At 45.6% G+C, this 26,270-nt stretch overlaps 1 protein-coding gene across 1 annotated transcript in view; it reads left to right on the top strand.

Moving 5' to 3' along the window:
- The window catches only part of LOC115203406 (proprotein convertase subtilisin/kexin type 6), a gene marked incomplete in the record, with an annotated part of 83,914 nt that overhangs the window by 8,163 nt on the left and 49,481 nt on the right, over positions 1 to 26,270 (top strand). The window contains 6 exon segments of the mRNA XM_029768082.1: positions 532 to 675; positions 1,495 to 1,571; positions 4,899 to 4,987; positions 12,850 to 13,022; positions 17,732 to 17,944; positions 23,719 to 23,819. Of these exon segments, the coding sequence (XP_029623942.1) occupies positions 532 to 675; positions 1,495 to 1,571; positions 4,899 to 4,987; positions 12,850 to 13,022; positions 17,732 to 17,944; positions 23,719 to 23,819 (797 nt within the window).

Consider the following 26,270-nt stretch of genomic DNA (forward strand, 5'->3'; position numbering starts at 1 on the left):
ACACATATGTGAACCCAGATCTGTTGGAGGGGGTTGGGTGATATAACATATAGAGAGACGATAATGGATGGAGAATTTATACTCAGGGTCATGTTTGTCTCACATCACCCTAATGCTGGGTGAGTTCAGAAGGGCGCACCTTATCAAAACGTTTTGCAACAGAAAATGAAAATCAGTGTTCCTATTGAACAATATCTGGTAGTACCTCCCAGATTAATTTTAAAACCTTTTGTACCTATTTAACACGACCCCAGTATCCTGCCAGACAGTTTCACTCATCTGAGGGGAACAAGAATTGCTCATCAATGTCCTCACATTGAAATTAGATGGTGGGATGCAAGGATTAAAAAATGACAAACTCAAGGACAACCAAGCCTTTGCTGTTGAATAAAGATTTTCCATTTTTAAGGTTGTCAGTGACACATCGGTTGACATGACAGATATACGTACTGATTAACATAGGACCCCAGTCTGACCACTCCTCTGTTTCCTATTAACATTGTATGTGTCCTCTGTGGTCCTCTTCCTCAGCACTGTACGGACAAGAACAATCGCTGTCGGTCAGAGATGAACATTCTGGCAGCGTGGCAGAGAGGCTACACGGGCAAGAATGTGGTGGTCACCATCCTGGATGACGGCATCGAGAGGAACCACCCTGACCTGGCACAGAACTATGTAAGTATACTATTGGGGTCTCTTCACATGGTCAAACGTTTTGTTCCCATATTCCTAGCACACAATGACTATATCAAGCTTGTGACTCATTGGATGCATTTGCATTTTGTTTGGGTTGTGTTTTGGGTTATGTTTTGGGTTGTGTTTTGGGTTGTGATTTGGGTTATGTTTTGTCCAGTGGGAACTGAATGGTGATTGATGTTCATGTTTTGAAAGGGCTACAGTAAAGTAAAGTGTTTATAAATTCCAAAATGATATCGCTGTCAAATGAAAAATTGCAACTGATATCAGTGCCCATCCCTAATGGATATGAATAAACAATTGAACAGAATATATCACAGATAATAACATAACGTCCACCACCACCACCTTAGTTGCTGGAAAGGACAATGTGAAAAGAAAATACCCGGGCCAGAACAGTTTGGTTTGGCACGATTGTGTGAAAAGGGTACGTCTACAAAAACAACACACCCACACTGCTAGTATTTGTTGAGGCCATAACAACACACCACCTTTGTCGGAGAAATTTCATTTCTGTGCCTGACACATTGGATTACGTCTCTAAGTTATGGCCGGTGTTGGTTCCAATCTGTCACTGGTTCTCTAATAGTGCACGAGGTGAGATATGACTGAAATGTGGAAAAACCATGGCAATATATTTCCTTTTCTGTTTTATGTCCTTTAGTGAGCAAGACCTGCTTTGTTTTCTCCTTCTATCTCTCTCTCTGTTGCTCTTTTTATGTTCTCTCTCTTCTTTCTCTCTCTATCTCTTTCTCTGTCTCTCTGTCCCTCTGTCTCTGTCTCTCCATCTCTCTCCAGGACCAGCTGGCGAGTTATGATGTCAACGGGAACGACCATGATCCAACTCCTCGTTATGATTCTAGCAACGAGAACAAGTGAGAGCAAACATCCCTCAGTCCCTATCCTATCCCTCTATCCTTCATTTATTCCCTCCATCTCTCCATCCTTCTACGTCATCACTTTATCCCTTCACCTATCCATCCATCCTTCTATTCCTCATGTATTTATTCCCCTGTCCCTTTATCCATCATCTCTCTATTCCCTCTTCCCCTCTCCTTATCCATCCTTCCATTCGCTCTTTCTGCTCACCCCTCCATTACTTGCACCCCTTTCTATTCCCCGTTCCCCATCACCACATACCTCCATTCCTCCATGCTTCCATTCCTCCATATTTCCTTCCATCCATCCCAATGTACCTTTACTATGTACCTTTATCGCTTTTTTCCTCCATCCCTCCATCTCTCCATCAACCCATCCCTTGGGCTATTGACAGGAGGGTCCACTTCCCCACACCACGCTTCTGATGTAACCTAAATGACTCATGCACTGTTTTAATGTACATCCTTATTAATATGGTACTTTAATGAAACACTTTGACTTTCATCTCTGGTGGATGTGGCTGGGTGTTCATATGCTGCCTCTCTCTCTCTCTCTCTCTCGCTCTCTCTCTCTCTCTCTCTCTCTGTCTGAGGTCTACAGGCTGGCTAATGAATATAAAGAGGACACAAAGACAACTTTGAAATGTGACAGGAAAATGTGACGGCTTTGAAATGTCCCCCAGCCGCAGTGTACCACTCTTTTATTTGTCATTGAACCTCGTGTTGTTTTTATCATACTTGTCCCACTGGAACGTCCAACATTCCATTGGTGACGATTTGAGCAGCTTGCTATGAAATAGTTTGACATACTTTTTTCTATTATACGTATTCAGTTTGAGAGTTATACTTATTCAGTTACACAAATGCCTCATTTCTGGATAGAAACTGATTCCAGACCAGACAGACTAATCACTCATCATATCCTGTTGTGTATTCAGTTAGACAAACGTCTCATCTCTGGTTAGAAACTGACTCCAGACCAGACAGACTAGTCCCTCATCATATCCTGTTGTGTATTCAGTTAGACAAACGTCTCATCTCTGGTTAGAAACTGATTCCAGACCAGACAGACTAGTCACTCATCATATCCTGTTGTGTATTCAGTTGCTATCATCGTGTTTCTTATTGCTGCACTGAAGGCATTTCTGTCACAACACAAACTTCACCAAGCAATCAAATTAATCTGGAGTCTTGTTGACAAGCAAACAAACCCAAAAGGTCTTTATTCATTTTCTCCTCCTTAATCTCTCTCTCTCTCTGGGTGGTGTAATTCACCCCTGGCTGTAGAGGGACACGTAATTGGGATCAGGGGGAGAGGGGAAACAACTATTAAAGAGAAAGCCATTCAGGTTGTTTCTCTGTCACCCAGCCTTGGTGAGATGAGTTCACTGGATGCACCCAGCCTTGGTGAGATGAGTTCACTGGATGCACCCAGCCTTGGTGAGATGAGTTCACTGGATGCACCCAGCCTTGGTGAGATGAGTTCACTGGCTGCACCCAGCCTTGGTGAGATTAGTTCACTGGATGCACCCAGCCTTGGTGAGATGAGTTCACTGGATGCACCCAGCCTTGGTGAGATTAGTTCACTGGATGCACCCAGCCTTGGTGAGATGAGTTCACTAGATGCACCCAGCCTTGGTGAGATGAGTTCACTGGATGTACCCAGCCTTGGTGAGATGAGTTCACTGGATGCACCCAGCCTTGGTGAGATGAGTTCACTGGATGCACCCAGCCTTGGTGAGACGAGTTCACTGGATGCACCTGGACTGGGGTGAGATTAGTGTGTGCGTGCATGTGTGTGTTTGTGTGTGTGTGTGTGCATTGGTATACAGGCGCTCTCTCCTCTTAAACTCATTACTGCGTGGCCTAACAGGAGGCGATGTGACACCATGTTTTATATTCCACCATGTTTTATATTCCACCATGTTTTATATTCCACCATGTTTTATATTCCACCATGTTTGGCCACACATTAATTTTCAAACAAGGCGACCAGCTGCACGGCAGAGGAGTGAACAGCGTACTGGTCCACGTACTCACCTCGGATCTCGCTTTCTCGGGAGAAAGGACTGGAACAACACCCCTTGTAGTTCTTTTCTCTTTATCTGTTTCTCTCCATCACGCTCTCACTAATTCCACATCTCAGTTGAAGGCTGAAATTCAACCTTTACAGTTTCAGTAGATCTCTGTATTCAGTACGATAACGTCTTTGTCACTTCCTTACTTAAAACTTCACAACATTTTCTCATCTCATCTTTTCTCTTCTCAATCTTTTTTTCCTCTCAATATTTTCTCATCTAATTTCTCTTTAAAACATTTATTTGGTGAGTCTGGTTTGTTTTTGTGAAGAGGTGAAGTACGAGGTTCTTTTTGTAATGTTTTTCATGTCTCTCGCTGGTGAAACAGTCATTATCCAGTAGCCGTCGGTCCCTTGGGGCTGTAGGCTCCTATCAGGTGTGTTAACATGCTGTGATAAAGAGCGTAGGGAAGGAGAGAGAGAGAGCGAGAGAGAGAAGAAGGGAATGAGGAAGAGTGTCAGGTGTTGAATATTCACTCCTCCACCACCTGCTGAGCCTGTGAACAGAGGATAACCTTTACTTCATTCCAGAGGTGGACTGATCCCTTCTATTTGTGTGATATGTAAATGAAGAGTGGGAGATGAAATGCTTAGTATAGACCTTCAACTCTTTTCAGTCCTTTACTAGTCCTTATGTTTAGTGACGGTATTACCCTGGACAGCCTAGAAGAGGACGGACCCTTCTGAGCCTGGTTCCTGGTACACTATTAGAAAAAACGGTTCCAAAAGGGTTCTTTGGATGTTCCCATTGGAGAACCCTTTTGGGTTCCATGTAGAACCCTCTGTGGAAAGGGTTTTTACATGAAACCTGGAACCAAAAAGGGTTCTTCAAAGGGTTCTCTTATGGGGACAGCCAAAGAATCCTTTTAGGTTTTAGATAACACCTTTTTTTCTAAGAGTGTAGTAAAGTTTCTTCCTTCTAGGGAATTTTTCCCTGTGCTTCTGCTTTTTATTTTTATTTGGGGTCTAGGCACTGTTACTGTAAAAGCACTTAGTGACAACTGCTTTATAAATATGATTTATTTGATTGCAGCCAATTTAGATAAGGTACATGTGCCAGCACTACCATAAGATAACATTAATTTACATTGGTATGAGTTTCTGCATGACAGCATTCCATCATGTAGTTCTCCTGGGCTAATACTAGCCATACTGATGAAAAACGTTCCTTTTCTTGCTCCATCTCTCCTCTCCCTCTCTCCTCTCCTTCTCTCCTCTCGCTCCCCCTCTCCTCTTTTTCTCTCCAGACATGGGACGCGGTGTGCCGGTGAGGTTGCAGCTGTGGCCAATAACTCCCACTGCATTGTGGGAATTGCATACAACGCACACATTGGAGGTAGAGTATCCTCTCCTCTCCCCTCCTCTCCTCTCCTCTCCTCTCCTCTACCCTCCTCTCCTCTCCTCTACCCTCCTCTCCTCTACCCTCCTCTCCTCTCCTCTCAGACAGAATTATTCTGCATGTGTGCACCAGATTAACCTTGACTTGTCCTGCTCTGTGTAGAAAGTGTGTGTGTGAGAGAGGTGTAATAAGAGTGTTTCTCTAGCTTGCAGCGCTAAGCTGTGGACATTCATGCGTTCACAAGGCATTAATCCCGCCGCGGTTTCTGTGATGTCAAATGTCGAGGGTTTTTAATCAAACGACAGAATCTCACATCCCCTCCCACTTTTTTGTCTTCTCTGCAGCTGTGCTGAAAGCGCAGGCATTTCTGTCTTTCTTGCTCACTCTTTGTCTTTCTCCCTCTCTCTTTTTTCTCTCACCCCATTGATCCCTCTCTCTTTTTAAACATATTTCTCTCTCTTTTTCTATTTCTTCTCTTTATAACCCTTTCCCCCTCTCTCTCGTCTGCAGATGTCTGGAATGGTACCAGTAGCAGATACAGTACCATAGTGTAGTGAATGGTACCAGTAGCCTTTACAGTACTGTAGTGAATGGTACCAGTAGCCTTTACAGTTCTATAGTGAAGTGAATGGTACCAGTAGCAGATACAGTACTGTAGTGTAGTGAATGGTACCAGTAGCCTTTACAGTTCTATAGTGTAGTGAATGGTACCAGTAGGCTTTACAGTACCATAGTGTATTGAATGGTACCAGTAGCAGATACAGTACCATAGTGTAGTGAATGGTACCAGTAGCCTTTACAGTTCTATAGTGTAGTGAATGGTACCAGTAGGCTTTACAGTACCATAGTGTATTGAATGGTACCAGTAGCAGATACAGTACCATAGTGTAGTGAATGGTACCAGTAGCCTTTACAGTTCTATAGTGTAGTGAATGGTACCAGTAGCCTTTACAGTTCTATAGTGTAGTGAATGGTACCAGTAGCAGATACAGTACCATAGTGTAGTGAATGGTACCAGTAGCCTTTACAGTTCTATAGTGTAGTGAATGGTACCAGTAGCCTTTACAGAACTATAGTGTAGTGAATGGTACCAGTAGCCTTTACAGTTCTATAGTGTAGTGAATGGTACCAGTAGTCTTTACAGTTCTATAGTGTAGTGAATGGTACCAGTAGCCTTTACAGAACTATAGTGTAGTGAATGGTACCAGTAGCCTTTACAGTTCTATAGTGTAGTGAATGGTACCAGTAGCCTTTACAGTTCTATAGTGTAGTGAATGGTACCAGTAGCCTTTACAGTTCTATAGTGTAGTGAATGGTACCAGTAGCCTTTACAGAACTATAGTGTAGTGAATGGTACCAGTAGTCTTTACAGTTCTATAGTGTAGTGAATGGTACCAGTAGCCTTTACAGTACTGTAGTGTAGTGAATGGTACCAGTAGTCTTTACAGTACTGTAGTGTAGTGAATGGTACCAGTAGCCTTTACAGTTCTATAGTGTAGTGAATGGTACCAGTAGCCTTTACAGTTCTATAGTGTAGTGAATGGTACCAGTAGCCTTTACAGTTCTATAGTGTAGTGAATGGTACCAGTAGCCTTTACAGTTCTATAGTGTAGTGAATGGTACCAGTAGCCTTTACAGTACTGTAGTGAATGGTACCAGTAGCCTTTACAGTTCTATAGTGTAGTGAATGGTACCAGTAGCCTTTACAGTTCTATAGTGTAGTGAATGGTACCAGTAGCAGATACAGTACCATAGTGTAGTGAATGGTACCAGTAGCCTTTACAGTTCTATAGTGTAGTGAATGGTACCAGTAGCCTTTACAGAACTATAGTGTAGTGAATGGTACCAGTAGCCTTTACAGTTCTATAGTGTAGTGAATGGTACCAGTAGCCTTTACAGTTCTATAGTGTAGTGAATGGTACCAGTAGCCTTTACAGTTCTATAGTGTAGTGAATGGTACCAGTAGCCTTTACAGTACTGTAGTGTAGTGAATGGTACCAGTAGCCTTTACAGTTCTATAGTGTAGGGAATGGTACCAGTAGCCTTTACAGTACTGTAGTGTAGTGAATAGTACCAGTAGCCTTTACAGTTCTATAGTGTAGTGAATGGTACCAGTAGCCTTTACAGTTCTATAGTGTAGTGAATGGTACCAGTAGCCTTTACAGTTCTATAGTGTAGTGAATGGTACCAGTAGCCTTTACAGTTCTATAGTGTTGTGAATGGTACCAGTAGCCTTTACAGTACTGTAGTGTAGTGAATGGTACCAGTAGCCTTTACAGTTCTATAGTGTAGTGAATGGTACCAGTAGTCTTTACAGTACTGTAGTGTAGTGAATGGTACCAGTAGCCTTTACAGTTCTATAGTGTAGTGAATGGTACCAGTAGCATTTACAGAACTATAGTGTAGTGAATGGTACCAGTAGCCTTTACAGTACTGTAGTGAATGGTACCAGTAGTCTTTACAGTACTGTAGTGTAGTGAATGGTACCAGTAGCCTTTACAGTTCTATAGTGTAGTGAATGGTACCAGTAGCCTTTACAGTACTATAGTGTAGTGAATGGTACCAGTAGCCTTTACAGTTCTATAGTGTAGTGAATGGTACCAGTAGCCTTTACAGTTCTATAGTGTAGTGAATGGTACCAGTAGCCTTTACAGTTCTATAGTGTAGTGAATGGTACCAGTAGCCTTTACAGAACTATAGTGTAGTGAATGGTACCAGTAGCCTTTACAGTTCTATAGTGTAGTGAATGGTACCAGTAGCCTTTACAGTTCTATAGTGTAGTGAATGGTACCAGTAGCCTTTACAGTACTGTAGTGTAGTGAATGGTACCAGTAGTCTTTACAGTACTGTAGTGTAGTGAATGGTACCAGTAGGCTTTACAGTACTGTAGTGTAGTGAATGGTACCAGTAGCCTTTACAGTTCTATAGTGTAGTGAATGGTACCAGTAGTCTTTACAGTTCTATAGTGTAGTGAATGGTACCAGTAGCCTTTACAGTTCTATAGTGTAGTGAATGGTACCAGTAGGCTTTACAGTTCTATAGTGTAGTGAATGGTACCAGTAGCCTTTACAGTTCTATAGTGTAGTGAATGGTACCAGTAGGCTTTACAGTACTGTAGTGTAGTGAATGGTACCAGTAGTCTTTACAGTACTGTAGTGTAGTGAATGGTACCAGTAGGCTTTACAGTACTGTAGTGTAGTGAATGGTATGCTTGGATAATGGGAAGAATGAGTAGACGTTACTAGGTTCTAGCTTCTAGGGTTCTAGGTTCTAGATGGGCTCTAGATTAGATCGTTTACACAAATCAGTTATTGATGCATGGGCTAGCCTGCCATGCAATATCATGATGGCTAAAACCCTTTTAGCCTTTACAGTTAGGCTAAACTACATTTTATTTCTCCAACACTCATCCATCTTACTCAGTAGAACTGTTGGTTTTCCCTCTGTGGACCCTCTCCCTTTTCATTAATCCCTCCTCTCTGATTTTCCTCATCTCCTTCAAGTCAGTGTATTTATACTCTCTCTCTCTCTCTCTCTCTCTCTCTCTCTCTCTTCTATCTTCTCTCTTGCTCTCTCGCTCTCTCTATCTTCTCTCTCTCTCCCTCGTTTCTTTCTCTCTCTCTCTCTCTCTCTCTCTCTCTATCTGTCTCTCTCTCTCTCTCTCTCTCTCTATCCTCTCTCTCACTCTCCCTCGCTCGCTCGGTCTCGCTCTCTCTCTCTTCTCTCTCGTTCGCCCTCTCTTTTCTCTCTCTCTCGCTATCTGTCTCTCTCTCTCGCTCTATCCTCTCTCTCACTCTCGCTCGCTCGGTCTCGCTCTCTCTCTCTCTTCTCTCTCTCGCTCTATCCTCTCTCTCTCACTCTCTCTCTCTCTCTCTCTCTCTCTCTCTCTCTCTCTCTCTCTCTTCTCTCTCCTTTCTTCTTCACGGTGAGGCTTCTCTTGTGAACGCAGCTCTCATCAGGTCTGTATCCCCCCACCCCCCAAGGGAACAACAGGAGAGGGCATAACAAACCAATACAAACACCATAACACCCCCCCCCCCTCCCCCCCTTGTTCCCCTTTCACCACCAACCCTCCCCAAGGCACAACTTCAATGATATTTCTCTCTGTCGCTCCAAAATAAAAAGTGACTTATACAAGATACCATAATAGATGACCAACCGTGGCTGTGAGAGCTATCGCTGGAACAGTTTTTGCTGTTTTGATTTAGTAGAATCAGGTGTGTTGGTTGTTTGTGTGTCTGTGGGGGGTTTGGGGTGGGCCGTGGGTTTGTTATGGTGTTTGTATTAGTTTGTTACGCCCTCTCCTATTGTTCCCCCGCTAACACAGAAATGTCAATTTCTATAATGGGAAAGACACTTGACACACAGGTGTGTGTGTATCCGATGAATTGTGAGATATGGGCGACGAGAGCCTATTCAAGAAAATAATAATCCTCCACAACCGTAAAGAAAGATGCTCTTGTCAAATAGTCATTTCTAGATCCAGCACACATTTCCTTTATCTTCCTCTCCTGCCAAATACAGAAGTAGAACTCTGGCATGGCAACCATGGTCAGAGGAATGCAGCGTATCCCTCGCATTAAAACACTTCTGGAGTTCCTGGTTGTATCCTTGTGAGACACATCAGGAGCCTCTTAGCTTTCTTAATGTACCATAGAAACCGAACCGTGACGCTCACTCGCTCGCTCACTCACTCACTCACTCACTCACTCACTCACTCACTCACTCACACACACTCACACACTCACACACTCACTCACTCACTCACTCACACACTCACACACTCACACACTCACTCACTCACTCACTCACTCACTCACTCACTCACACACTGTTTGTTTGTGTGTGTGTGTAACTGGCGGCAATGCTGGCGGACGGCCAGAGTAAATGTTGTCAAAGTGGATTCCACCCGTTGACTTCATAGCTTATTGCTATTGCTTTTTAACCTACCTGTCTGAACAGGCTCTCTGTTTGAGTTTACCACACACACACACGAACATGCGCACACACACACACTTTATGTTCTTCTATCTTTGTGGGGACCTAAAATGTATTTCCATTCAAAATCCTTTTTTCCCTACCCTAATTCTGACCCTAACCCTAATTGTAAACCTAACCCTAAACCTAAAACCTAAGCTTAAAATAGCCTTTGTTCTCATGGGGACTTGGGAAATGTCTCTACGAGGAGAAATTTCCTTGTTTTACTATCCTTGTGGGGACTTTTGTGGATTTTTGGTCCCCACAAGGATATACAGTAGCTTGCGAAAGTATTCACCCCCTTGGCATTTTTCCTATTTTGTTGCCTTACAACCTGGAATTAAAATAGATTTTTGGGGGGGTTGTATAATTTGATTTACACAACATGCCTACCACTTTGAAGATACAAAATATTTTTTTATATATTTTTATTGTGAAACAAACAAGAAATAAGACAAAAAAACAGAAAACTTGAGCGTGCATAACTATTCACCCCTCCCCAAAGTCAATACTTTGTAGAGCCACCTTTTGCAGCAATTACAGCTACAAGTCTCTTGGGGTATGTCTCTATAAGCTTGGCACATCTAGCCCCTGGGATTTTTGCGCATTCTTCAAGGCAAAGCTGCTCCAGCTCCTTCAAGTTGGATGGGTTCCGCAATCTGTAAATCATACCACATATTCTCAACTGGATTGAGGTCTGTGCTTTGACTAGGCCAAGACATTTAAATGTTTCCCCTTAAACTACTCAAGTGTTGCTTTAGCAGTATACTTAGGGTCATTGTCCTGCTGGAAGTTGAACCTCCGTCCCAGTCTCAATCTCTGGAAGACTGAAACAGGTTTCCCTCAAGAATTTCCCTGTATTTAGCGCCATCGATCATTCCTTTCATTCTGACCAGTTTCCCAGTCCCTGTTGATGAAAAACATCCCCACAGCATGATGCTGCCACCACCATGCTTCACTGTGGGGATAGTATTCTCGGGGTGATGAGAGGTGTTGGGTTTGTGCCAGACATAGCGTTTTACTTGATGGCCAAAAAGCTCAATTTTAGTCTCATCTGACCAGAGTACCTTCTTCCATATGTTTGGGGAGTCTCCAACATGCCTTTTGGCAAACACCAGACGTGTTTGCTTATTTTTTTCTTTAAGCAATGGCTTTTTTCTGGCCACTCTTCCGTAAAGCCCAGCTCTGTGGATTGTACAGCTTAAAGTGGTCCTATGGACACATACTCCAATCTCCACTGTGGAGCTTTGCAGCTCCTTCAGGGTTATCTTTGTTCTCTTTGTTGTCTCTCTGATTAATTCCCTTCTTGCCTGGTCTGGGAGTTTTGGTGGGCGGCCCTCTCTTTGCAGGTTTGTTGTGGTGCCATATTCTTTCCATTTTTTAATAATAGATTTAATGGTGCTCCGTGGGAAGTTTCAGATATTTTTTTATAACCCAACCCTGATCTGTACTTCTCCACAACTTTGTCCCTGACCTGTTTGGAGAGCTCCTTGGTCTTCATGGTGCTGTTTGCTTGGTGATGCCCCTTGCTTAGTGGTGTTGCAGACTCTGGGGCCTTTCAGAACAGGTGTATATATACTGAGATCATGTGACACTTATATTGCACACAGGTGGACTTTATTTAACTAATTATGTGACTTCTGAAGGTAATTGGTTGCACCAGACCTTATTTAGGGACTTCATAGCAAAGGGCGTGAGTACATATGCACGCACCACTTTTCAGTTTTTAATTTTTTAGAATTTTTTGAAATAAGTATTTTCTAAATAACTATAATAAAATGTATTGGAACAGATTTGCCAGCTGGTAATTGAGGGAAATGGTTTTGCTAATGCAAACAAACAGCCTTTATGAGTGAACCCCTGCTTTATAATTTGTTTGATGCTCAGAAATTCCTCCAGAACTTTTCACACTCTCCCTCTTGCTCACCCCCCCCCCCCCCCCGCTTGGGAACATACTGTTCATTTTGAAATGAGGAGAGGGGTGGATGGAGGAGTGAACTCAATGGAGGGTTGGAGTAGAGGTGGAGGGGAAAGGGGGAGAGAGAGTCTTGCAGGGGTACAGCGAGTAGAGATCTATCCATGTAACCCTAACACACACTCACGCATGTGTACACACACACAAAGGCACACACACAAACACACACACACACAAACACACACACACAGTCTTCTTCACGCACCCTCTCGCCGGCTGTGTTTGACAATAAATATGTGTTTAGAGTGGAAGATAAAGCAGAAGAGGAGGGCTGAACCAAACAAAAGAGTGAAACTGTGTCTTTGTGCTTCAGTAAAGGGAATAAATGTGTCGGCATAGTTTCACATTGGTCACACTTTTCTCTCAGTACTCAGCGGTCGCCTAGCTGGCAGGAAAGGCTTCTGATTATAATCAGGCCACGTTTAGCAGAGTGTGATCTTAATTCTGCCCCTCAAACCCTTTGGCCTTGTTTCTATTCTATAAAGCGGCATCGTTTGTTGGTTCGTTAGTTTGTTAGTTCGTTAATTTGTTGGTTTTTTGGTTCTTTTCTTCTTTCTTTCCTTCCTTACTTCCTTGGTGTCACTGACCTGAATAATCGTTATCAAAGCTGTGTAAAAATATCCTGGCTCTCAACTATCCAACATGTGGATTTTGAGGGGACCCAAGGTAAACTAGCTGTTACTAAAGCTGAACATACAAACAAAACAAATACGCTGACTCATTCTTTTAAACGGCAAGTCACCTTTGGACACAAATATATGCTAAATGACCATCTATTTGTTATTGTAAAACACTTTATGACAAAGATAAAAAAGTGACTTATAAATGCATTTGATTGGTTGATTGATTCATTGTTTAATTTATTTATTGATTGGTTGATTGATATTGGTTGTGTACCTGTGAGCAGGTATTCGTATGCTGGATGGTGATGTGACAGATGTAGTAGAGGCTAAGTCCCTTGGTATCAGACCTGACTACATAGACATCTACAGCGCCAGCTGGGGACCTGACGACGATGGAAAGACTGTGGACGGACCAGGGCCTCTGGCCAAACAGGCCTTCGAGATGGGCATCAAAAAGGTGAATTATGGTCTATAACCACGTTTCCATCCCCAGTTTTATGTGAGTAAAGTCATATAGTATTAAAAAAGACTGCTGTGCTGGAAACAGGAAGTTTCGGTACAATTTTATGAATGCCGACAGATCATCTGTTCGGATCTTTTTGTGCAGGTAAAATTCATTTTGCGAGAAATGCTGGTGGAAACGCCTTTATGCGCAAACATTTAAATAATAACCATCATATGGAAGTAAACTTGGAGTCACATGATGATATGGTGTGTGGTCCTCCCACTACGACTCAGGAAACCATGTAGTTTATTTGGCTACAGATTAAATAAATTATGATGAAGTTCACAGGGTGATGAAAGTGCACAATGATGAGCTTGATGCTTCTTTCCACTAACTATCGTGGGTCTTATTCTGGTGACATGATGATAGGTGCTTGACTACCGTTTGACAAATGTAAATATTCTTCTCCATAATAATCTCATCATGGAGACGACCCTACCTGCACTGTATCTGTGAGCGGTAGGCTAGAGCACCAAGACCAGACGAGGCACATTTGCTATTTAACGCAACAGTTTTTGTGACAAAACTATCTGTAGAGTTGAAAACGTAATGGAAACACATGGAACTATAGATGTTTATTGGACACCTGAAAACTGAAGCAAAAAGTAAATGTTGTGCACACTAACTCATAACGCACCGATTTTTTGCCGGAAACACACCACTGGTGGGAAAATGTGCATATTTTCTTTATGTGGATTTTAGAATATTTGCATGAAAATCTGTTGACAATTGGATGGAAACCTAGTTTATAGCTAATCACACCCTATGTATTGTCCAATGTAGCGCACTACTCGATGACACCCCATTCCCTGGGCCATATAGTGCACTACTGATAACCCCCTTTGGGCCATATGGTGCACTACTGATAACCCCCTTTGGGCCATATGGTGCACTACTGATAACCCCCTTTGGGCCATATTGTAATGCTTTTCATAGGAGAAGTATCGAAGTCAGGCGCAGGACACAGGGATGAGTGCAAACAAAACTTTTACTCAAAAACAATAATCCAACTTCTCCCGCAGCAATAAAACATGGCTGGGAGAAAATCCTCCAACAACTACAAAACAGGTAACAATCATGGACAAGACAAACATGAAAGCCAGAGGGTTAAATAATGAACATAATCAGGGAATATGAAACAGGTGTGTATAATAAAGACAAAACCAAACGAACAGGGAAACATAGATCGGTGGTAACTAGTAAGCCAATTACGCACAGCTGAAATGCGGTCAGCCTCCATCTCTACCCCTGACGCGGACAAACGGTACCCAAGGAAGGAGACGGACTGTTGGAAGAACAGACATTTCTCCGCCTTGACGTAAAGGTCATGCTCCAACAGTCGACCAAGCACCATGCGTACAAGGGACACATGCTCAGCGCGGGTGGTGGAGTATATTAGAATGTCATCTATATACACCACTACACCCCGCCCGTGCAGGTCCCTGAAGATCTCATCCACAAATGATTGGAAGACGGCTGGAGCATTCATTAACCCATACGGCATGACGGGGTACTCATAGTGCCCAGAAGTGGTGCTAAATGCCGTCTTCCACTCATCCCCTCCCCTGATACGCACCAGGTTGTACACGCTCCTGAGGTCCAATTTTGTGAAGAAGTGCGCCCCGTGCAATGATTCTGTCATACTAGCGATAAGAGGCAGCGGGTAACTGTATTTTACCATAATCTGGTTCAAACCTTGATAGTCAATGCACGGGCGTAAACCTCCATCCTTCTTCTTCACAAAAAAGAAACTCGAGGAGACAGGTGAAATGGAGGGCCGAATGTATCCTTGTCCCAGAGATTCGGTGACATATGTCTCCATAGCCTCCGTCTCTTCCTGTGACAGAGGATACACGTGACTCCTGGGAAGTGCAGCGCTATCCCGGAGATTTATCGCACAATCCCCCGGTCGATGGGGTGGTAATTGAGTCATTGCCAAATCGGCATATTCGGGGGGAATGTGCATGGTGGAAACCTGGTTTGGACTCTCCACCGTAGTGGCACCTAAGGAAACACCTAAACACCTCCCTGAACACTGACAGGACCATCCCTTGAGAACCCTCTGTTGCCACGAAATAATAGGATCATGAGAAGCCAACCAGTGAAGACCCAAGACAACGGGAAACGCAGGAGAGTCAATCAGAAAGAGACTAATTCTCTCCTCATGACACCCCTGCGTCACCATAGTAATGGGAGCCGTGACCTCCCTAATTAGCCCCGACCCCAAAGGACGACTATCTAGGGCATGTACAGGGAAGGGAACATCAACGGGAACAATAGGAATCCCTAATCTATGAGCCAATGACCGATCAATAAAGTTCCCAGCTGCGCCTGAATCTACTAGCGCCTTATGCTGGAAATGCGGGGAGAACCCCGGAAATCCTATAGATAACCACATGTGAGCAACAGGGGGGTCTGGGTGAGTCGTGTGCCTACTCACCTGAGATGAACCAGCAGTGTTCCGCCTACCACCTTGACTTCCTGGAGAACCTCCCCAGCACCGACCAGCAGTGTGTCCTCTGCGGCCACAGTTAGTGCATGGAATGGTTCCCCTTCCGGTCTCCCTCGTACCAGCCCCTCCCAACTCCATAGGTGTTGGGTCTAAGGGGCTGGGGGATGGAACCAACGAACCGATCCGGACGTTCGCGGGAGGCCAACAGGTTATCTAGCCGGATCGATAAGTCCACCAGCTGGTCCAGGTGGATGGTGGTGTCCCTACAGGTTAGCTCCCGACGAACGTCCTCTCGCAAACCACACTTGTAGTGGTCGATCAGGGCCCGCTCATTCCACCCCGCACCCGCCGCCAGAGTACTAAAGTCCAGAGCAAACTCCTGAGCGCTCCTCATCCCCTGTCTTAACTGCAACAATCGCTCCCCCGCCGCTCTCCCTTCCGGTGGATGATCAAATACGGCTCGAAAGTCCTCGTAGTTATCCAGAGTAGGGCCTTCCCCTTCCCAGATGGTGTTGGCCCACTCCAAGGCTTTACCAGTCAGACAGGAGATGAGAGAGCTCACTCTCTCGCGTCCCGAAGGTGCCGGCTGGACAGCCGCCAGGTAGAGCTCCAGCTGGAGTAGGAACCCCTGGTACCCGGCAGCTGTTCCGTCATACGTTCCCGGGAGCGAGAGCCGAATCCCACTGGATACTGACGACGGATGGTTGAGCATGTGTGTATGATGTGGTTCTGGTGGCGATGGAATGGCTTGGTCGAAGGGAAATCGTCTTCTCTCAATACTGTCCATAGTCTGCAGCACGCGATCCATGGCTGTCCCGAGACTCTGTAACATGATCGCGTGCTGCTGGACGCTCTCCTTTACTGGACTAGGAGTACTGCTGCTCCTGCTGACTCCATTATAGTGGTCCGTGATTCTGTAATGCTTTTCATAGGAGAAGTATCAAAGTCAGGCGCAGGACACAGGGATGAGTGCAAACAAAACGTTTTACTCAAAAACAATAATCCAACTACTCCCGCAGCAATAAAACATGGCTGGGAGAAAATCCTCCAACAACTACAAAACAGGTAACAATCATGGACAAGACAAACATGAAAGCCAGAGGTTTAAATAATGAACATAATCAGGGAATATGAAACAGGTGTGTATAATAAAGACAAAACCAAACGAACAGGGAAACATAGATCGGTGGTAACTAGTAAGCCGGCGACGTCGATCGCCGAACGAACAAGGAGAGGGGCCGACTTCGGCGGAAGTCGTGACACATATAGTGCACTACTGATAACCCCCTTTGGGCCATATAGTACAGTACTGATGACCCCCTTTGGGCCATATAGTGCACTACTGATAACCCCCTTTGGGCCATATAGTGCACTACTTTTGACCAAACATTTGATCAAATGAAACCCAATTGTAGTGCACTACTTTCTTACATGAGTGTTTCAATGACACCCTTCATTCCCTTCCTAGTGTACTACTTTTGACTTGAGCAACTCAAATTACACCCTATTCCCCATGTTGTGCACTACTCCTGACCAGAGGAATTTTTGATCAGAAAACGTCATGAATATCAGCCTTTGACGAACATGATTTGCCCAAAATAACTTTGGAAATCAGTGTACAGAACTGCATCACTCAAATTAGATTAGACAGTAACGGGATCTCAATATGAGGAACTTGATTTCAAAACGTATTTTGGAGCAAATCAATCTACTTAACCGAGTCACTCAAATGAAACGAATAAGGAAATGCAATTCCACTTATTATTTAGCGCCCCCAGAAGTACAAAGTGAAATGGTCCTCATTGCTGTGTGGTATTGAACTCTGTTGAAAAATGGATTGCATTGATTCAGTGGAGCGCTAAGAGCACATTACTTAACAAAGAGAAGAAAGTGTTTTTTTGGGGGATGTACGAAGGCCATTTACAATGGAGATAATTTTAACGAGAAAGACGTATTTTTCAAATCAACTTTCAATGTCTACTGATATCCTTTTCACACTATCGTGCTGAACCAAACTGTGCAGGCTCAGGTATCTTCTTTTGAAGATGTATTTCTCAACAACTATGATGGATGAGTAACCCAGCTTGATTTGGATCTTCTCTGTTTGGCTCAGTTGTTCACATCTGTCCCTCTCTCCCTCTCAAACAAGGCCCTAAAGGGTCTGGGCTCCATCTTTGTTCACATCTGTCCCTCTCAACCTCTCAAATAGGGCCGGAAGGGTCTGGGATCCATCTTTGTTTGGGCGTCGGGGAACGGCGGTCGCCAGGGCGACCACTGTTCATGTGACGGCTACACCAACAGCATCTACACCATCTCCATCTCCAGCACCACAGAGAACGGCAACAAGCCCTGGTACCTGGAGGTCTGCTCCTCCACACTGGCCACCACCTACAGCAGCGGGGAGTTCTATGACAGGAAGATAGTAAGTGTGTGTGTGTGTGTATGTGTGTCTGTGCGTCTGTGCGTGTGTGTCTGTGCATGTGTGTGTGTGTGTGTGTGTGTGTGTGGTGGAGGAGGTATTGTGTGTGTGTGTGTGTGTGTGTGTGTGTGTGTGTGTGTGTGTGTGTGTGTGTGTGTGTGTGTGTGTGAGTGCAAGCCCTAGTACTTGGAGGTCTGCTCTTCATGGCAAGTTTTACAAAAGGAAAATAGTTGAGTTTTGAGGTGTGTTGATGTTTTAATCAAGTGTGCCTTTGCCTGCTTTCCCATGGAAGGAAAGCTGTTTAGTTGCAGGGTTATAAACCATAAAAGCCAAGGAATGCTAGTACACATTATTATGGCATCCTTCATTCTGTCAAATGTACATTTCCATCTAAGCAGATTAACATTCAGAATGCTATGATACAGTTCAGTGGCCAGACTCAAACACACACTCTCACTCTCATTCAGAAACATGCTATCATTCATTCTGGCATTCATAAACACACACACACACACACACACACACACACACACACACACACACACACACACACACACACACACACACACACACACACACACACACACACACACACACACACAAAACACCATCCCCATATCATGTTTTTGATGTCCTCTGGGATAAGGGAATGTTGTAGCGTTGCCAAAGCACAGACATGCCACATCCATCAACTACACACTGTTTTCCCCCAACTACACAGAGATGGCCTCCCCTTACTGGAATTATGACAGCGTCAACAACTTGGACACAGCTCAAATGTGCTGTTTGTGTTGCTCTTTTTAACAAATATCCACCATCCATTTTAATGAGGAAAAGTTACCACTGGACAACGCCAATATTTAGCCAGGCTTGTGCTTGAGAGAGGAGAGGCATGCTGACCAAGTCACATAAGTTGCATGGACTCAGTCTCTGTGCAATAATAGTATTTAAGAAGATTTTTTAATGACTACCTCATCTCAGTATCACACACGTACAATTATCTCTAAGGTCCCTCAGCTGAGAAGTGAATTTCAAACAGATTCAACCATAAAGACCAGGGAGGTTTTCTAATGCTTCACAAAGAAGGGCACTTATTGGTATATGGGTTTTAAAAAAGCAGACATTGAATAGCCCTTTCAGCATGGGAAAGTTATTAATTACACAGTAGGAGAGGAAGGAAACCGCTCAGGGATTTCACCATGAGGCCAATGGTGACTTTAAAACAGTCACAGAGTGTAAATTGCAGTGATAGGAGAGAACTGAGGATCGATCAACAACAAAATCTACAGGAGATCAAAATTTCCCTCACTGTATGCCCTGAATACTAAGTGTTATGTTTTGGGCAAATCCAGCACACGTCACTGAGTACCACTCTTCATATTTTCAAGCATGGTGGTGGCTGCATCATTTTATGGGTATGCTTGACATCACCAAGGACTAAGGATTTTATAGGATAAAAATAAATGGAATAGAGCTAAGCACAGGCAAAATCCTAGAGGAAAACCTTGTTCAGTCTGCTTTCCAACAGACACTGGAGACAAATTAAGGACAATAACCTAAAACACAAGGCCAAATATACATTGGAGTTGCTTACCAAGATTAAGAAGGAAAGCAATTCCACAATTTCACTTTTAACAAGGCACACTTGTTAATTGAAATTCATTCCAGGTGACTACCTCATGAAGCTGGTTGAGAGAATACCAAGAGTGTGCAATGCTGTCAAGGCAAAGGGTGGCTACTTTAAAGAATCTCATATATAAAATATATTTTGATTTGTTTAACACTTTTTTGGTTACTACATGATTCCATATGTGTTATTTCATAGTTTTGATGTCTTCACTATTATTCTACAGTGTAGAAAATAGTAAAAATCACGAATAACCTTTGAATGAGTAGTTGTGACCAAACTTTTGACTGGTACTGTATGTAAATGAGATATTTCTGTATTTCATTTTCAAAACATTTGCAAAACAATTATTAGATATAAATAGATTTTTTTTGCTTACGGCACCTGGTATTCCCATGCCGTCTCCCATCCAAGTACTAACCAGGCCCAAAATTTCTAAAAACGTGTTTCACTTTGTCATTATGGGGTATTGTTTGTAGATGGGTAAGGAAAAAAAAATATTAAATACATTTTGAATTCAGGCTGTAACACAAGAAAATGTGGAATTAGTCAAGAGGTATGTCACGCATGTGTGTAGAAACGGACCAAGGCGCAACGTGAGTATCGTTCCACATCTTTATTATATTGTGAAACTTAGCCAAACAAACAATAAACTATAAACAAAACACAAACCGTGACGACCGAGGTGCAACATGCACTAACTCAAAATAATCTCCCACAAACACAGGTGGGAAAAACAACTACTTAAATATGATCCCCAATTAGAGACAACGATGACCAGCTGCCTCTAACTGGGAATCATACAAAAACCCCAACATAGAAAAAAGGAACTAGAACACAACATAGAAAAAATAAACTAGAGCACAACATAGAAAAAATAAACTAGATAAACCCCCCAGTCACGCCCTGACCTAATCTACCATAGAAAATAAGAGCACTCTATGATCAGAACGTGACAGGGTATGAATACTTTCTGAAGGCACTGTAAAGTAGTTCATTGAATTTTCATAAAATTCAAATGTTTTGCTGGCTTACAGGTAGCGATAAAACAGATAGTGAGTATTTTGTGGGTGGAAACTTGGACAAAAGATAGATAGGTCTGTGTTTAGAGATGCTATATTGATGGATGCTAGTTAAATTAAATGTCAGGGGTGCGTTCACTACATTCCACAAATCTGAAAGTAGTGGATTGGTGGAGGCATAGGCTAGAGTTTTTATTTGTATTTATTTTAGTTTACAGCACCAGGTATTCCCAGGCTGTCTCCCATCCAAGTACTAACCAGGCCCAACTCTGCGGAGCTACTGAGATCAGAAAATATCAGCCGTGTTCAGGGTGGTACGGCCTCAAGCATATTTAAAAAATATATAATTCTCCCCGAATTACGACCTTGGCTCATCGCTACAGTACAACTCCCGTATGGGCTCGGGAGAGGCCAGTACAACTCCCGTATGGGCTCGGGAGAGGCCAATACAACTCCCGTATGGGCTCGGGAGAGACCAGTACAACTCCCGTATGGGCTCGGGAGAGACCAGTACAACTCCCGTATGGGCTCGGGAGAGACCAGTACAACTCCCGTATGGGCTCGGGAGAGACCAGTACAACTCCCGTATGGGCTCGGGAGAGGCGAAGGTCGAGTCATGCGTCTTTTGAAACATCACACTGCTTGTTTAACTCCCTTAACAATTCTTTAAAATTACAAACTTATAAATGTGTTTCCTTAACTTGAAAGCAGTCCAGGGACAAGGAGACGTAGATCCACACTTAGGTTTGGTATACATAGCCATTACCACTAACTGCTAACATAAGCATTTTCTAACAAACCTATAACAGTCGATGTATCCCAAAATAGAAGTATCCTTTAAAGAGCGTAGCATAATGTGGTAAAAAAAATCTGGTCCAAATCATCTCAAAATGCAAATATTAGAAGTTGGTAGCAGGGGCATAGGTAAACAAAACCAATTGTGTCTTGCGGTTTCTCATTGACTGCTTCCAAGGTAAAGAAACAAAATGCAATGTGCAATTTTGTAATTTGGGTGAACTATCCCTTTAAGGCCCTGGTGTGATAACTCTGGGTGGGGCTCTGGCCTCCTGGGCTCAGGGCCCATATTTGTCAAGACGCTTGATACAGCCCCCTGAGGCTGTGGATCCTGTACCTCTCCCCCTGAGGCTGTGGATCCTGTACCTCTCCCCCTGAGGCTGTGGATCCTGTACCTCTCCCCCTGGGGCTGTGGATCCTATACCTCTCCCCCTGGGGCTGTGGATCCTATACCTCTCCCCCTGGGGCTGTGGATCCTGTACCTCTCCCCCTGGGGCTGTGGATCCTATACCTCTCCCCCTGGGGCTGTGGATCCTATACCTCTCCCCCTGGGGCTGTGGATCCTGTACCTCTCCCCCTGGGGCTGTGGATCCTATACCTCTCCCCCTGGGGCTGTGGATCCTGTACCTCTCCCCCTGGGGCTGTGGATCCTATACCTCTCCCCCTGAGGCTGTGGATCCTGTACCTCTCCCCCTGGGGCTGTGGATCCTATACCTCTCCCCCCTGGGGCTGTGGATCCTATACCTCTCCCCCTGGGGCTGTGGATCCTATACCTCTCCCCCTGAGGCTGTGGATCCTGTACCTCTCCCCCTGGGGCTGTGGATCCTATACCTCTCCCCCTGGGGCTGTGGATCCTATACCTCTCCCCCTGGGGCTGTGGATCCTATACCTCTCCCCCTGGGGCTGTGGATCCTATACCTCTCCGCCTGGGGCTGTGGATCCTATACCTCTCCCCCTGGGGCTGTGGATCCTGTACCTCTCCCCCTGGGGCTGTGGATCCTATACCTCTCCCCTGGGGCTGTGGATCCTATACCTCTCCCCCTGGGGCTGTGGATCCTATACCTCTCCCCCTGGGGCTGTGGATCCTAATACCTCTCCCCCTGGGGCTGTGGATCCTATACCTCTCCCCCTGGGCTGTGGATCCTATACCTCTCCCCCTGGGACTGTGGATCCTATACCTCTCCCCCTGGGGCTGTGGATCCTATGCCTCTCCCCCTGGGGCTGTGGATCCTATACCTCTCCCCCTGGGCTGTGGGATCCTATACCTCTCCCCCTGGGGCTGTGGATCCTGTACCTCTCCCCCTGGGGCTGTGGATCCTATACCTCTCCCCCTGGGGCTGTGGATCCTATACTTCCCTCTGGGGCTGTGGATCCTGATACCTCCCCCTGGGGCTGTGGATCCTATACCTCCTCCCCCTCTGGGGCTGTGGATCCTGTACCTCTCCCCCTGGGGCTGTGGATCCTATAACTCTCCCCCTGGGGCTGTGGATCCTATACTTCTCCCTCTGGGGCTGTGGATCCTATACCTCTCCCCCTGGGGCTGTGGATCCTATACCTCTCCCCCTGGGGCTGTGGATCACTATGCCTCTCGCGGCCCCCCTCCCCTGCCTATGGTCTAGGCCAACACTTGTGGGGTGTCCCTGGTTAGAATAATATTTACTGAGTTAGCAGAAGCTGAACCTGTGGCCCCAGTCCAGTACACATGGTAGGGCAGTGGTGGTATTTGGGTATTTATTAAGATCCCCATTAGTCGCTGCAAAAGCAGCAGCAACTCTTCCTGGTGGTGGTGGTGGGGTTACCACAAGGGGACTGCTCTCTGCCCTTATCTCCTCACCCATCTGTCATGTACTTTAACAAGCCTTGGCTATGTGCTCCCTGCTCCGGCATCCACTTAACAGTCAGTTGGTCTTTCCTTGCCAAGAGTCCGAAATAGCCTCCACTCATTGCTGTCTTCTTGCCATCATTACTAATGATTTGTGAGAATGTCATATGTGAGTGAGAGTGTAGTGGCAAAGGGAACAAGAAAAGGAAGCTGCATAAGAGTATTAGGACATAACCCAAAATGCCAAAAAAACAAGTTCCTGTACTTAGTCATTATTATGTCATCACTACTGTAAATAACTGTACATATTACTGTAAATAGAATGTATGTTGTATTGCTATAGTCCGGTGTGTCTCGACAGGCAACTGGTTGTACAGTGCATTGTGTGGTTTAGGGAACACATTTCTGAGTGTCAGTCTTTGCGGCAGCCATTCTAACTCAAGAAGAAATGAATGTAAAGAAAGATGATGAGTGAATAAGATGTAAACTCTGTCGTTTTCCCTTCTGTCAGGTGACCACAGACCTGCGGCAGCGCTGTACTGATGGCCACACTGGCACCTCTGTGTCGGCTCCCATGGTGGCTGGGGTCATCGCTCTCGCTCTGGAGGCCAAGTACGTACCCCTCTCTCTCTACCCTATCCATCCATCCCTCTCTCTCTACCCTATCCATCCATCCCCCTCTCTCTCTACCCTATCCATCCATCCCTCTCTCTCTACCCTATCCATCCATCCCTCTCTCTCTACCCTATCCCTCCATCCCCCTCTCTCTCTACCCTATCCATCCATCCCCCTCTCTCTCTACCCTATCCATCCATCCCCCTCTCTCTCTACCCTATCCATCCATCCCCCTCTCTCTCTACCCTATCCCTCCATCCCTCTCTCTCTCTACCCTATCCCTCCATCCCCCTCTCTCTCTACCCTATCCCTCCATCCCCCTCTCTCTCTACCCTATCCCTCTATCCCTCTCTCTCTACCCTATCCCTCCATCCCCCTCTCTCTCTACCCTATCACTCTAATCCTCTCTCTCTCTAACCCTATCCTCCATCCCTCTCTCGTCTCTCTACCCGATCCTCCATCCCTCGCTCTCTCTCTACCCTATCCTCCATCCCTCTTTCATCTCCTATCACATCATCCCCTCTCTCTCGTAACCCTATCCCTCCATCCCACTCGCCTCTCTACCCTATCCCTCTCCATCCTCCCCTCTCTCTCTACTACCCTATGCCCCTCCATCCCCATCTCTCTCTACCCTATCCCCTCCATCCCCCTCTTCGCGACCCTATCCCTCCATTCCCTCTCTCTCTACCTATCCCTCATCCCTCTCTCTCTCAAACTACCCTATCCTCCTCCCTCTCTCTCTAACCCTATCCTCCATCCCCTCTCTCTCTACCTACCCTATCCCTCTATCCCTCTCTCTCGACCCTATCCCTCCATCCCTCTCCTCTCTACCCTATCCTCCATCCCCCTCTCTCCTCTACCCTATCCCTCCATCCCCCTCTCTCTCTACCCTATCCCTCCATCCCCCTCTTCTCTCTACCCTATCCTATCCATCCCCCCCTACTCTCTCTACCCTATCCCTCCATCCCCCTCTCTCTCTACCCTATCCATCCATCCCCCCCCCTCTCTCTACCCTATCCATCCATCCCCCTCTCTCTCTACCCTATCCCTCCATCCCCCTCTCTCTCTAAACCTAGCCCGCTATCCCTCGCTCCTCTACCCTATCCCTCCATCCCTCTTTCCTCTCTCTACCCTATCCCTCCATCCCCCTCTCTCTCTAACCCTATCCCTCCATCCCTCTCTCTCTCTCACCCTATCCATCCATCCCCCTCTACTCTCTCTACCCTATCCCTCCATCCCCTCTCTCTCTACCCTATCCATCCTCCCCTCTCTCTCTCTACCCTATCCATCCAGCCCCTCTCTCTCTACCCTATCCCTCCATCCCTCACTCTCTCTACTAACCCTATCCCTCCTCCCCCTCTCTCTCTACCCTATCCCTCCATCCCCCTCTCTCTCTACCCTATCCCTCTATCCCTCTCTCTCTACCCTATCCCTCCATCCCCCTCTCTCTCTACCCTATCCCTCCATCCCTCTTTCTCTCTCTACCCTATCCCTCCATCCCCCTCTCTCTCTACCCTATCCCTCCAATCCCTCTTTCTCTCTCTAGACCCTATCCCTCCCATCCCCTCTCTCTCTACCCTATCCCTCCATCCCTCTTCTCTCTCTACCCTATCCTGCCATCCCCTCTCTCTCTACCCTATCCCTCCATCCCTCTTTCTCTCTCTACCCTATCCCTCATCCCCTCTCTCTCTACCCTATCCCTCCATCCCTCTTTCTCTCTCTACCCTATCCCTCCATCCCTCTCTCTCTACCCTATCCCTCCATCCCTCTTTCTCTCTCTACCCTATCCCTCCATCCCCCTCTCTCTCTACCTATCCCTCCATCCCTCTTTCTCTTTCTACCCTATCCCTCCATCCCTCGCTCTCTACCCTATCCCTCCATCCCCCTCTCTCTCTACCCTATCCCTCCATCCCTCTTTCTCTCTCTACCCTATCCCTCATCCCCCTCTCTCTCTACCCTATCCCTCCATCCCTCTTTCTCTCTACCCTATCCCTCCATCCCCCTCTCTCTCTACCTATCCCTCCATCCCTCTTTCTCTTTCTACCCTATCCCTCCATCCCTCTCTCTCTACCCTATCCCTCCATCCCCCTCTCTCTCTACCCTATCCCCTCATCCCCCTCTCTCTCTACCCTATCCCTCCATCCCCCTCTCTCTCTACCCTATCCCTCCATCCCTCTTTCTCTCTCTACCCTATCCCTCCATCCCTCTTTCTCCTCTACCCTATCCCTCCACCCCCCTCTCTCTCTACCCTATCCCTCTATCCCTCTTTCTCTCTCTACCCTATCCCTCTATCCCTCTTTCTCTCTCTACCCTATCCCTCCATCCCTCTCTCTCTACCCTATCCCTCTATCCCTCTTTCTCTCTCTACCCTATCCCTCCATCCCTCACTCTCTCTACCCTATCCCTCCATCCCCCTCTCTCTCTACCCTATCCCTCCATCCCCCTCTC

This window comes from Salmo trutta, chromosome 12 (genome assembly GCF_901001165.1).
Source record: "Salmo trutta chromosome 12, fSalTru1.1, whole genome shotgun sequence".
NCBI classification, from domain to species: domain Eukaryota; kingdom Metazoa; phylum Chordata; class Actinopteri; order Salmoniformes; family Salmonidae; genus Salmo; species Salmo trutta.